The 14,720-nt window shown below is 30.3% G+C and overlaps 1 protein-coding gene across 2 annotated transcripts; it reads left to right on the top strand.

Moving 5' to 3' along the window:
• The first annotated feature begins 3,820 nt into the window (after positions 1-3,820).
• Positions 3,821-11,338, top strand: LOC128952939 (homeobox protein prospero-like). Of its 2 annotated transcripts, XM_054298415.1 has the most exons (5): positions 3,821-5,251; positions 5,318-6,697; positions 7,198-7,347; positions 10,772-10,916; positions 11,089-11,338. In XM_054298415.1, the coding sequence occupies exons 1-5, from the start codon at positions 4,008-4,010 to the stop codon at positions 11,266-11,268; spliced, it is 3,099 nt and encodes a 1,032-aa protein (XP_054154390.1). In that variant the 5' UTR covers positions 3,821-4,007; the 3' UTR covers positions 11,269-11,338. The 2 variants fall into 2 exon arrangements, with proteins under 2 accessions (XP_054154390.1, XP_054154389.1); XM_054298414.1 differs by having other exon boundaries at positions 3,821-6,697.
• Positions 11,339-14,720: the final 3,382 nt, after the last annotated feature.

Here is a 14,720-nt window from a genome sequence, read left to right as displayed (position 1 = left end):
ACTTTATACTCGATATTAATTAATTTTTAGATATTAGCTTTATATTTCAAATATATATTTTTACAAAAAAAAAGTTTTTAATATAATTTATGAAATCAAAAGGAAGTATATGTTAATTAATAGCCTAATAAAAGAAATTATTTTCATGAATGTGTTATGTGTGTTGTGTATGATTTTGTACACACTTTTCAAACACAATATTTATTAAACTAAAGTTTTATACTAAACACGACCAAAAAACGTTACTTAGTTTATGGGTTTTCTCAAATCCATAATATTATAGTTTCTTTTTATGCTTAACTACAAACATATTTTTCACTAATAAGCAAATATTTAAAGAAAGAGAGCAAAAATAATTTTCAATGTATTGTGAAATATAAATTACTGTATATATGAAACATTGTTTGAAAAACTTTTTGATATATTGATAGCGAAAGCATTTTTTGAAAAGCAATTTAATATCATTTGTTGCTTAAGTTATTAATTTTGTGAACATTTAATGCAAAGTTGTGGCAAAAATTAATGAAAGACCTAATGCTATGACATGAATGAACCGAATATTTGTTATGATTGAAGACAACAGTCAACACTTGAAGCAAATGCTGATTATGTCTAACAATAAAATACTAATAATAAATGCCATTTAATAGTTAGTATTAAATGTCATGTAATGTCTTAGTCATGGGTATGCGTATCATTGACTTGTGTTATGCAGAATCGCGTTCACTAATCAATAATAAGCAAATCATTGATCATTGATCGAGATTTCAAATAATATCACTTTTTTCTCACTCCATGTCCTCTCAATATTTGCCATATAGTGTTCACTGCACTCGTCTTCCCTTCCCTTCCCGTCGATAGCTTTTGAAACAAAATTATCAGTAAATTCTTATTAAGGCATTGTATGGCATCCCTTAAGGATGTGATGAAATTCACAACTTATTGAAAAAATTGGTGATCGACTTATAAGTACCTAAATTGTATTGATATATATATATATATATTTAATATAATATAATTTAATCAGTAGTTTCAAGCAAATACGCCCTTCCCATACACACATATATACAGTACATAAACATACTGTGCATACATACATCCAAGGGTGTCGTGCAGTAAGTCTTTTGTATGGTTTTGTTATAAGAAATACGATATCATTGATACATACTGTATATATATGTGTGTAATATATGTAATGAATGTTTAACACACTTTCTCGATATGATATAACTGTAGTCTAATTCCATTATAAGAGGTGTAACAATCAAACTGTTTGACTATCACTATATTTGACTAACTCTCTGGGCTTTACCGGTCAACAACTATCCATACAATATATATATATATATAAATGTGATAAGCAATCAAAATACATATCAAACTCACGTTAAATTCAATTGTTTGCAAAACTTTAATATCAATAATCATAATGAAGTGCAATTGTAAAACAAAAGGACAATTACTTTTGAATTTAAATTCAATTAAAATGATATAAAATAGAGAGAATAGAGGCCAATGACCAATATTTTTATTTAAAGCAAACATAATATGTGATATTTTTTTATGTATTTCCAATACATATTTCCGTTCAAAGGTAATATAGTTTTTAAATCACATATTTATCTGCATTTTGGTTGCTTCGGTACTTTTGAGAGTTCATACAGTGTTATTGCTCTACAAGTTGTATGACATTTGACTACATTATCGTTATATTAGTATTGAAAAGTTTAATTTAGTTTTAACTAAATTTTTTTTAATACCGATTGTCTTTTTTCAATAAAAGTGGGGACAGGGAGGGAGAGCACACATACATTGATATCCTGAGTGTAAAATCAATAGCAAATAATATAAAAAAGGGAAAGAGATAGTAATGTAAGTGTGGTATATATGTATGTATACGGGATGTTCCCAGGATTGATATGATTGCAGTGATTCTTGTAATTCTTGAGGCGTAATCTACGGTTGTCTCTCACTTCCTTCCATCCAAAGCCACGTTTAAATGCTCTGTTAGGTTGTTGTGTATGTATGTGTTGTTGAGAGCCTACCCTCGCCTTTATCTCGACAGCACAACAACTAAATTCTTGTTTATGTGCCATTTATTGTGCTACTAGTGCTCAAACTGTATGTATGTATGTATGCCTTCCAAGTCCTACCGCTACTTACTTAGCGTTTCCCTCGTTTTCTTTGCGCTTATATTGTAATTGTTGTTTCAAAGGAAGGAAGTGTGTGTTCACTAAAAACTTATTTGTGCCGATATTTCCACTATATTATCATTGAGACACACATAGAGAGGGGAGACGGACCCCGACGACAATCAAAACCCTATTTTCAAGAAAATTAACTTTTTATAATTGATTTATAGCTTTATTTGACTCATTAAAAAACAAATGACACGACAGACTTAACTTTTTTTTAATAGTTTTTATATTATTCAATACGATAGCAAAGAAATAGCCAATTATGGGGTTAGCAATGCTATCACTATCACATCCATCCGGCGCTCATTGCTTACGACTCTCTAATATGTATTCAATTTACTTAAAATAATATTTATGCAAACATTACATTAAATTACATTATAATACATTGTATTTCTATTGTAAACTGCATTTCCTTTCTTAAAATAACTTTATTGGCATTCAATTTAAGTCAGTGTTGAATATAATATTAACTATTTTATTGTTTATTGATTTGTTTTATTAAATATTTAGTTAATAAATATTTCTTCATCAATGTATTGACTAAAAAGTGTTTAATGAATAAAAACATATTTTACTTTTTATTAGATATTATTTCTTTTAAGAGAAAAATGATATGCATTTAAATAACTTTAAACGAATCGTTAAAATTTCGTTTTTATTAATATAAAAAACAATAAATGATAATAAAAGTCAACGAAAAACATAGATCAGGAAAGGGATCACATCATCATCATCTCGAACAACGATTTTTCCACTACTTTAACGCTACACATCTGTGATCTCCCGATCCTCTCTCTCTCTCTCTCTCTCTCTCTCTCTCTCTCTCTCTCTCTCTCTCTCTCTCTCTCACTCACTCACTCACTCACTCACTCACTCACTCACTCAATCTATTCTCTCTTTTTTTTCTCACACAACACGACCTATCCCTCGATGTCTCCTCTCATTTCATTTAATATAAACTTCATATAATATATTAAGAGTTGGTGTGTTTTGTGGTTCATTTCACTAACGGTTTGTGTGTTTAAAGAGAGACGTCTATCATATGAACTGTTATATTAGTCTCAATGATGTGTAATCTACGGGTGTGTGGGTCTGGGCTCTCATCTTAACTTTTTTATATACATTTTTAATACAAAGCTATGCATTAATGATTACTTTCTCTCTCACTCACTCACCCACTCATTGATTCATTTATTCATTCGTTTATTCACTCACTCACTCACTCTCTCCCTCTCTTTATAATACCGTTTGGTTTGTTAACAGTTATGTTTAGTATATGTGCTGTTAGTCTGTTGTTTGGAGACATAAGTATAACAGTAAAGAGAGTTCAAACGTTGAAACCCTAAAAGTGAATGAAAAAGTTGTGATGCAATGAATGCATTGAATCAATGAATTAGTTTAAGTGTGTGTTTCATCTGATCGCTCTCTATATCCATATATTGTTAGTCATTATGTAAGCCTTTAAACAATAATTATTTTTAAAAAGTGAGTCCTATGTGTGCCATAAGCGTAATGATATGATATACATGAGTGCCATAGCCTGCGGGCATAGCATACCTATTACTAACACCTGGACTTTTGTTTAATGTATTTTTTTAGAAACAACTCATATCTTCCCAGTGTTTTGGCCCTTAAATAGTAGCAAAGCCTACAAAACGCATCTCTAAGTGAAAGGAAGGGATGTCTTAAACGCCTTTTCCTTTAATTGTGGACATACTTGAGTGCATCACAATTGCTTCGAGTGAGTCGTCGTTTTCTTTCCATCAGTGGTTCCGTCCAGTCATAAGCCTTGCCAGACGTCACGTGATGTCGTCGGAAGAAGACTCCTCTATGGATGTCATATCAGACCAGTCTTTAAAAGGTTGTAAAATAAAGAGAACTCGTCAGAGAGTGGATGCGGGAGAACCGAGAAACAGTTACGCCAGTATTGCCAACTTCTCTTCACGAGGAGGTTATCTCAATCATCTCACTCCATATCATACGTACAACAACGGTGTCAGTAATAAACTCATCGGTGATCTCATCTCTAAGTCTTCTGAGAACAACAATTCATCTAAAGGTAACACAGATATGATTGTTACGGATGAAGYAGTTATGCAAATGTGTGTCAACGGCGCTATTAATGCCGGACTCATTGCCTCTCCTTTTGTCAACGGAGGTGGAAATGGGCTGTCAATCACTGGACTCAAGTCTGAGGCCAATAATAATTCAATTCTTAATAACAATAACTCAACCAATTGTTTGAATAATAATAATAAGAGCAGTCATTCATCTGAATTAGACTATAGTTTTAACAAAACGAGTGCCAGTTATTTGTCATCAAAGAGTCCTGTGTCTGATATCGCTAATACTGCCGGCGCTCATCTGTTACGCGATATTCTCCAAACTGGCAGAAAAGTGGCTGAAAATAATGAAGAGGTTGACCAATCAAACCAAACGAAGCCGAGCMAACAAAACTGCTCCGGAAATAACAAAGTTGTAGAGGGAGGACAAGTAGCACAGGGAGGACAAGTAGTAGAGGGAGGACTTTCTCAATGCTCTGATGCGTCCGATGTCGACGAGGAGGAGAACGAACGCTCTCATACTAGAGATGATGAAGGCATGGATCAAACGACTAACACTATTGATCAAAGTGTTTCAGTCAAAGATCACAACAAGTTGTTGATTCAGTCTTCAAGATCTCCTTCACCTAACGGATCCCCACTACAACACAACCGTCCAAACGTTGACGCTAAGAGAGCTCGCGTTGAAAATATTGTATCTAATATGTTATTAGGAGGAAATGGATCACCAATTAGTGGTCTAAAAGGTGGCAACATATCTGTTAATGGATGCAAAAAACGTAAGCTATATCAGCCACAGCAGAGCAAACTCAATGGTTCGGGTGATGAGTACGAAGAAATTGAATACTTGGCCGATGAAGAAGACGATGAGGAAGATCTGGTCAATCAAATTGATTTGTCAATTAAAAGAGCAAAAACAGAGGACAAGGATAATCTTCGGCGTCAACTCGAGGACATGCAATCACAGTTAGTGGCAATGAGACAAAGGTATGTCCAACTGTTTGAAGCGCAACAATTAGCCGAACATCAGAAACAATTATCTCTAACTGCCAGTCCTGTCAATCTTGCGGCTGGAATATCGGCCGAAAGCGATACTGAAATGGAAGAAATGGCATCAGATAAGGGACCGACTACTCCTGTTTCTCAATTGAGTGGACTGACCAGTGCTAACGCAACGCCAACCGCTAATAACCCGAACCACAGCACTAGCGATGCCTCGCATTTCTTGAACGAAGCGCGTCGTCTGATTGCAGAACAGGAAAAAATTGCCAATAAGTCTGAGCGTCTCATCGGACGCACATCTGGCTTAGCGCCCGTACCTGACATGGATTGGCTCATTGAGTCACTTAAAAGCGATATCCAGACATCAGTTATGCAAATAATTGACAATACATTTGCTAAGTATTTGAAACGACAGACAAACCAGAAATTACATTTTGATTCAAATGACTCGAAAAATGAAATCACAATTTTGTCGCAAATGTTGGACCGAAAATCTCCCCGAACTAAGGTTATTGATAGAGGAGCGGCCATTGGAGCCACTATTATAGGCAACACTCCAAAAACCAATCTTAACGGACATTTATCTCGTGGAAGTCCATACAGTCTTACCACTGAGACAGCACCGGCACCCCGTCCGACACCATTTTCATTCCCGACACCCGCTTTCAAGTCTCCCTTTTTTATACCAAGTGTTGCTCCGACAGGCGCTCAGATGCCTCAACAGCCAGCACTCATCCCAACAGCTTTGGCACAACATTTCAATAGCATTGCTTCGAGTTTGAGTCAACGCAATGAACAATCAAACAATTACAGCAATAGAGATGTTTCGGGCAATACTAATGGCCACTCAAACTCTCATCTTTTTAACCGATCAGACGAACCCCTTCCCGAACAGACAGAGGCCATGGCTTTAGTAGTGGCACCCAAAAGGAAACGCCATAAGGTTACTGACACTCGGATTACTCCGCGCACTGTTAGTCGTCTCTTAGGTCAGGATTCTATGATAATGTGCAACAATAGGGAAACCTCATCGCTATCGCCTCCCAGTTCACTAAATTATCAAAATCACGGTCCATCTCAACCACCACCACCTCTAGTGCCCGTATCTTTGCCTACCTCTGTGGCCATTCCTAATCCAAGTCTTCATCAAAATGAAATATTTACCGGAAATTTTCCGTTTGGAGATCATCCGCGTCTCAGTCTTTTTGGCGACGATTCTGAAATAAATCGCGACAACAAAAGTCATTCGGCGGCCGTGGCCTCAGCTGTGGCTCACGCGGCCGCTGCCCATCACTTGCATATGTTGGCCGCGAGTCGCGCTTCACCCGATTCATTGCATGGTTATCCGGGATCTGTAATATCATCGCTTCAATACGGAAGGGGTGGCTCAGACAATGGCAATGATGGCTCTGAAACCAACGAAACCCAAGTGTACGACCCATCTATGCCTATGATATCCTTTTCAATTGAATTTGTTTTTATTAAAAAATACAATACAATCGCAAGTGTTTTGCTTGAAGTCTATAACAAATGTATTACTAATACAATTGAATTTATCACTATTTTAAGCAAATAATAATCCACTAAAAGTCAATATAATTCCTTATTTGAGTCGAAAGTATTTTGCAATGTTTTTTATTATTAGTTTTATCACAAAAAAAGATATTTAGTTCACTTTTAATTCATAGCTAAACGTTATAAAATACTATTTAATTTCCTTTAAATATTGACATAAAACATATATTAGTTTTTGAAAGCCTTGCAAGAGATTTGTTATGTAGTCTCACGAGTCTGTAAAACAATGTTTGCGATCTGTGTATTGTATTTTTTAACTTTATATATAAAAAATTATCATTTGATACAAAATGATAATATAGATTAAATTATGCCAAACTTTATGTCAATTTTTCCTTAACTCCTGTGCACACCAGTACTCTGACACCAATGCATCTGAGGAAAGCCAAACTGATGTTCTTCTTCGTCCGGTACCCGAGCTCTGCCATTCTTAAGATGTTTTTCCCGGACATTAAGTTCAATAAGAATAATACGGCACAACTGGTCAAATGGTTCTCCAATTTTAGGTAAGAGTCACAAAAATTTATATTCATTATTTCTATGCATTTTTACTAAAAAAATCATCCATTTATTCATAAATAATTAAGACAACAATTATTGTTTTGTTATGAATGCCCTTCAATAGTGGCATTTAATTTATGCTTTTCAATGATTTAGCGCATGGGATAGTTAGCCTCTCTTTCTTTCTCTCTCTCTCCCTCGTTCGCTCTCTCTCTCTCTCTCTCTCTCTCTCTATTATTATTATTATTATTATTTATTTATTATATTAATCTTAATGTATAAAATAGATTATATTCAGAGTTTTTATTTAGCGACAGATTGTATTAAATTAAGCGGATGTTCACTAATGAGAAATGACGACTACATTGAATACATTCATTGAATTGTTTGAATTCCTGAATAAAGTCAATCCAAAAGAGTTTTTTGGGCTTTAAATAGACTTTTTGAGCTCTTTTTTATGCAAAACAAAGTGTTTGTTGCGGTCATGTAGTTGTTGTTGTTTTTTATGACATGACTTATATAATATAAGGCGAGAGTATATGTATATCGCAAGTCAATGAAGAGGTACGGATATCCGACTAAAACAGGGCAAACACGAGCGCCTATACCTGTGCTGTCAAATAGCAAGTAGTAGTGTTATAGTAGTGATACTCCTTTTCTCTGTACTCTTGCATCACAAGTCATATAATCAACAAAAATAACATTTTATTTGTTGAGCGGATGACTATTGTATGACAAAAGTATGAGTTTTTAGTTTATTTGTCGGGCGTTTTCGTATATCACCACACATTGCAATGTCTCACTTAAAATAAAAGGCAGCTGTATATCAGTGCTTTACTAATCAGGATGTATTGGCCCAATATTACAAATGCCTGTCCTATTAGTATTGCAATTTGCAAAGCAGCCAAAAGGGGAAGTCTAGMCCTTAATGTGATCGAGATATGAAACTTTCACGTACTGTACAAATACTGTATGTATATCTACCAGTGCTCTGGCAATACTGAGCACTCGGTTACGGTCTACAGAATGAGAAACAAAACTCAATATCCGAAAACTGATGAATAAACGGGAACGGGATGCTGTGCTCTATACTACCTATGCCTACATGTCTGTCCTCTCTCTCTCTCTCTCTCTCTCTCTCTCTCTCTCTCTCTCTCTCTCTCTCTTTCTCTCCCTCTTTCATATATCGCATACTTTACTTGTGGTACATCTATCTCTTGTATGCCAACAGAATCTAAATATATGCAACATATATATGCATATTTGGCAATGAATTGCTTGATATGCTCTGCTTAGCCTCAAAGGCCAGGTGTGTGATCAGCACTTGGATGTCCAATCAAATTAATATGTTTGCCATAAATTTATATACAGTATATAACTAATACTATTTGCCAAATGAGAGAATAAGAGGAGACATAATAGTGAGCAATAGATATGCGATAATAATGTTTATTACGAATACAAGGAAATCGTAAACAATGAGAAACTTTTATTCAATTCATGTATTATTAATGAACACAATATGAATACAATATGATGTCAAATAATAGTCAATATATAGAAATTATATGTATCGTAGAAATGGTTAATTGTAGACCATTTTTGTTACAATCAACGATTAGTTTGATTTTTGACAAATGATTACTTTTGTAACAACTCTGATATTATACATGAATGGGATGTGTATGGGATGTAAGGCCTAATATTAAGTAAATGTTTAGTGTAAATGAAGGCTAATCAGGTAAGTCAACTCATTAGTTGCATCCATAAGCCTTTTGGCATCTCTTATCAGTAATAATGCACATTAGCCTTAGTTTTTAGACATTAGGCATATCCATAACATAGGCAGACATTAGTGATTATTAGTTGAGGACAATATAAAAGTGCAATAAGAAAAGCATAATAACAGCATAATAAGGGGTTATATATTGTTTAATATTGTTATATAATGTTTAATATTGTCTAATATTGTCTGTTCTGTGCTCTTGTTTGTCGGAAAACTATTTGAATCGTTAGCCCATCTATTTTGGAGTCTCTTCTTTAACCATTAAAAGTGTTGGCAAAAGGCTCACTAACTAATGATTGTGCTAACAGTGCTTAATATATTATATAATCATAATATTATACTAATATTGAGTACACACAGTATATACCAGTATATATATATATATATATATATATATATATATATATATAGCGTATATATGATATATACAGTATATACTGTAAGTTAACTTTCATTATGCATATTATCTCTCATCTCTAATCCCTTTGTCTAATACGATGCCTCCCATTATTATCTGCTTTTTCTTAGGATTTAAAAATGTTATTCAGATAAGAGCCTTATATTTATTAAACTGATTGCTTCACACTTATAAAACAGCCCTTTCCTATGATAACTGCAAACTTACACTTCATTATAGAGAAATTCATTTACCAATGAATATGCAAATGCATTGAAAGAAACAATAGATTTCTATGAGATATTTCATTGATTTCTATTTAAATTATTTTTGGCTGCAATTTTAATTTCATGTAATAATTGTGTTTAACACATAACAATGTGTTTTAATGTATAGCCATATATACAATATTACCACCCAATAAGGCACCAGTCGTTTTAAAGGGATTGCCAACACTATCTTAGCTATGATTGAATATGTCTCACCCCATGACTAAAAATATCGATGTGTTTGTGACAGCACTGGTATAGACATTGGGAGTCAGTGTTTGGGCTCTCTTTCTTTAATGAGATTTGATTAATTAGTCATTGCTTTATAATAATCAACACTATTTATATGACAGTATTATCGATATTTATTAGTATATATAATACAAGACTAATGTAAAAGATAAAGAGGACATAACAGTGCTATGAAAAGGCATACGAAATAGAGATTTGTAATATTCTGTAAATGTATTTCCTCTTTGGGTCAGTCCTTTATATTTTAACCGTATAATCGATTTTTATTAATATTTATCATAACTTATAACCTAAACATTAGCATTACATCCGTCCCTTTAATAAACCTTTGAATAGTATAAACCTTTTGATAAAAGCGTTAATTATTAGACATAACTCTTTCGTTATATTATTACAATCTCAGCGTATAATAAATGATTTTTGAATATAATATAAATTCATGTAAACACACAGCTATAATAAAATAAATTGTTTTACAAAATATAACTAATTGAAAAAAATTAATACAGATTTCTCATTACATTCACATACATGTATTGTATTCGCTTATTTCATTTCATTTCGTTTCATACCTTAAAACTCATTAATTATTATTTTGTATATTGTTTTATGATTTAGTATATATTTAATTTTTAAAACATAATATGATATCTACTTTGAAATATTATAGACATTTTTCTAACATTACTAAACAATGTATTTTCTTTTTTATTTTATATAAACAGAGAGTTTTATTACATCCAAATGGAAAAGTATGCGCGACAGTCACTGAGTGAGGGCATCAAAAATCCAGAGGAACTACATGTCAGCCACGACTCCGAACTGCTCCGAGTCCTTAACCTTCACTATAACCGCAATAATCATATCGATGTAAGTCTTATTATAAACAAGCATTGAATTACACATAATTTAGTTACACAAACAACAAAATTAATATGTTTTTCAAATTTCTTTTACAAGTTAATTAATGTGACTAAAAAAAGTTTATTTATTTAATGATTATTTATATATTGTATTTATATTACTTTATGTGTTACCATAGGTTCCCGAAAACTTCCGCTATGTTAGCGAACAGACATTACGCGAATTCTTCAAAGCCGTACAATCGGGTAAAGACACGGAACAGTCGTGGAAAAAGGCTATCTATAAGATCATTGCCCGACTCGATGACAACGTTCCCGAGTATTTCAAGTCACCAAACTTTTTGGAACAACTCGAATAAGGACTTCCCATTCATTGGCTTAGGGATGAATCACCACTTTTTCAAATCAGTAGTATAAACAATATATATATATATATATATTTGATATCATTTGAATATACCGTCCGAACCCTTATTTATTAATTTTACAAATTATTGGTTGCTTTTCTGGCCATAACTGCACAACAATTAATTTAAAGACAAAGGCTTAATTGTAAATTTATAAACTCTAAAATTATTGTCATTTATAAAAATAATAATAATTTGCTATCAAATATATTGATAGCCTATTGATGAGGTAATCATATCATAACACGAATTGACAATTCATATCATTTGACAAGAAGTCGTGCCTTTTATAACAACATATGAAAACAAATCATAAACCAAATTGTATACAAGTTATTATCATTGAGTCATTTGAATTAGGGCTAAAAAATTAGTGAAAATTTACATTTATAAACTTTTTTGTTAAATAAATTGTTATAACATTATAAATATATATATTAAATTATATATAAATATATAACAAACACATAATTTATAAAAAAAATTATAGCTAAACCAAAAGATTAAGTCAATTCATAACATATTATATAAATATATATATATAAAAATTAAATCGCTAGTCGTCCGGTGTTTATATAGTTATATAATATATAATTATTATTAATTGTGTAAAAAATAATTTTAAAATAGTTAAGTCAAACTGATTATAAAAAAATTGATGAGTGAAGACTAGTCGTCACTCATATTATTGGACATAAGCTCCGATTAGTTGATTGGACCCATCATATGATGTGCTTATTAATTACATTTACATATATTTATAAAATATTTTTCTACAATTTGATTCACACACACACACACACACACACACACACACACACACACACACACACACACACACACACACACACACACACACAYACATACATACAATGCACACATCTTTCTTTATCTTTTATTGAGCTAAAAAATTATTTGTAATATATATTTAACATTTATATAAATACACACACATATATACCTGTATATATAGATATTTAAATATTATTATTTTTTGTCATTACCTATATTATTTTTTATTGAGATATAACCACATTTTTATTATTATATTATTATTGATTACACTTATGATTACATAATTTAAACGAACAAAAATGCCTTCTCTTTAAAAACACAATTTAAAATACATTATCATATGTTATACATTATATTATAATTATATAAATATCGATATATATAATATATAACAAGTGTACAGTATATTTCTATGCATCTATTGATAAACAGTATTATAGTGTTATGTAAGAAATTTCCCGATAATTCAATCAAACAGCACTTCTAGAGCTTAATTATAAGCACTCATTGATATAACATAACAAATCAATGTCAATATCAATTGTAAAATAAAACAATTATAGATTATTATTATTATTATTCATTGCCTGTTATTTATAGTCATTGATTATATAGACGGCATACGTAAGGCTAGTTAGACCAAAGTTGTGTTAAAAATAGTTTGGCATAATTGCTACAAATAAACATTTTTATTTAATATTTATATATTTAACGTTTGATATTTGATTGAATCAGATTTAGTCATACATTCCTTATAATTATTGTTTGCTTTGTAATACAGATATAAATATATATTTATTTGGTGACCAAAGCACATATCAAAACAAAATATAATAATTATATTAACTAAATATTTGAACTTACATTGAGTGTTATGACATAAAAGTTAATATTAAAGATTATTATTATATAACAACAATAAATACTAGTCAAACATCATATCACACATAATCGTATCATTTATATGAAAATGCATACAATTTATTATATAATCTTAATTTATTAAGTAATGAATTAATTCCCAAAAATCTATCTTTCATTATGTGAATAAATTTACTGAAAAATATTATTATATAAATATTACAAATAATAGTTAATTAAAATTTATAATTATTAAAAATATTACCATTATTATTATTATTATTATTATATAATTATTGATATAATTAAAAGATGTTAACCTTTTTCTTGTATTAAAAAAATAAATTATTAAATTACTGTCTATTTATTATATTAAATATTAAAACTTTATATTGAAAACGAAACTTTGTTTTTATTGATTTTTATCGCTAAGTCATAACTTATAAAATATTTATTTTCAAAACGACTTTTGAAGATATTATTTACGCACTGTATGTAAGTATTATAGAGAATATATATATTTATGATTTTTGTCAAAATATTGTCTTAAGCGTCGAAATTGTATTTATTTATTATTATTTATTTACTAATTTAGATCAAAGTATAAGACGAATTTTTTTTAAAGTTGATATTTTTAATTGTTTATAAAATTATAATTGATGACATTTTTTTAGTTTAAATTCAAATTGACTTAAATTACATTGTTGTTAGTTGGAAATTAGCTATTTATTAAATGGCCTGAAATAAAATACAAATGTTTATTCAAATAACAACAATTTTACATGAAAAATGATTTGATCCTTAAAATAATTATTCATAAGAAAAAGTGTAATTTGAAACTATTTTTGTCTATAGATTACACATTCCATAATAGCAGTAATAATATCATAATATTATCAAAAAAATACCAATAATAAGAAACATTTGTTTTAATACACACAAAATATTTGAATAAACTTTTGTAGCCCTACTGTTAAACTTATGATAAGTACATTCATATCAAGTCTCTCAGTAAATATGTATAAATATATATATATATATATATATAAACCTAAAACATTGCAAAACAAATCAAATCGAGATATGAGTTGTATTTTATTAATGATATCATTGAAATGCACACAAAAATGTTTTGCTGTTTAATGACATTTTGTTACAATCAATACTTAGCAAATCAATTATTATATTAAATATCGATCCAAATAATTGTATAATAATAACTAATTGTAATACTAATAATAAGTTACTAAAGTGTAGATTAAGACCTCTTAGATATTTATTACATTTTTGTTAATACAAAGATAACAATAAATAATATAATGATAAAACTAATAACAATGTATTTTTTAGATTTGAGTTATATATTATTTAAACACTTTAAATAATACAATAATTTGACTTATTTGAAGAAAGATTACTAATTGTATTGTTAATTGTTAATTAGTTTCACATTTCTATTAATTGTATGATAAGATATTTTTTTAATATTTAAGAAAATAAATATCATAAGAAACAGACAATTATTTGATGTAAATTATTCAATAAATACGAATTAACACATAATTGATACCATAATATACGCAAAAATCTCTGGCAAACAGTTATGTTATTTCCCGTCAAAAATATGACAAATTGTCGAGATTTTGCTTTTTAAGGCATTGATGCCAAACACATATATTTCTTATTTATTCATTTAAGTCATTTCCTCACTTATCTTAACTATTTAATTGAGGGCATCCTTGTAATCA

This window comes from Oppia nitens, unplaced genomic scaffold (assembly GCF_028296485.1).
Source record: "Oppia nitens isolate AA-2021 unplaced genomic scaffold, nextdenovo-longstitch-racon4-pilon3 scaffold1_pilon_pilon_pilon, whole genome shotgun sequence".
In the NCBI taxonomy this organism is placed as follows: domain Eukaryota; kingdom Metazoa; phylum Arthropoda; class Arachnida; order Sarcoptiformes; family Oppiidae; genus Oppia; species Oppia nitens.
The sequence above is the reverse complement of the archived record's forward strand: the minus strand, read 5'-3'. Positions and strand labels throughout refer to the sequence as shown.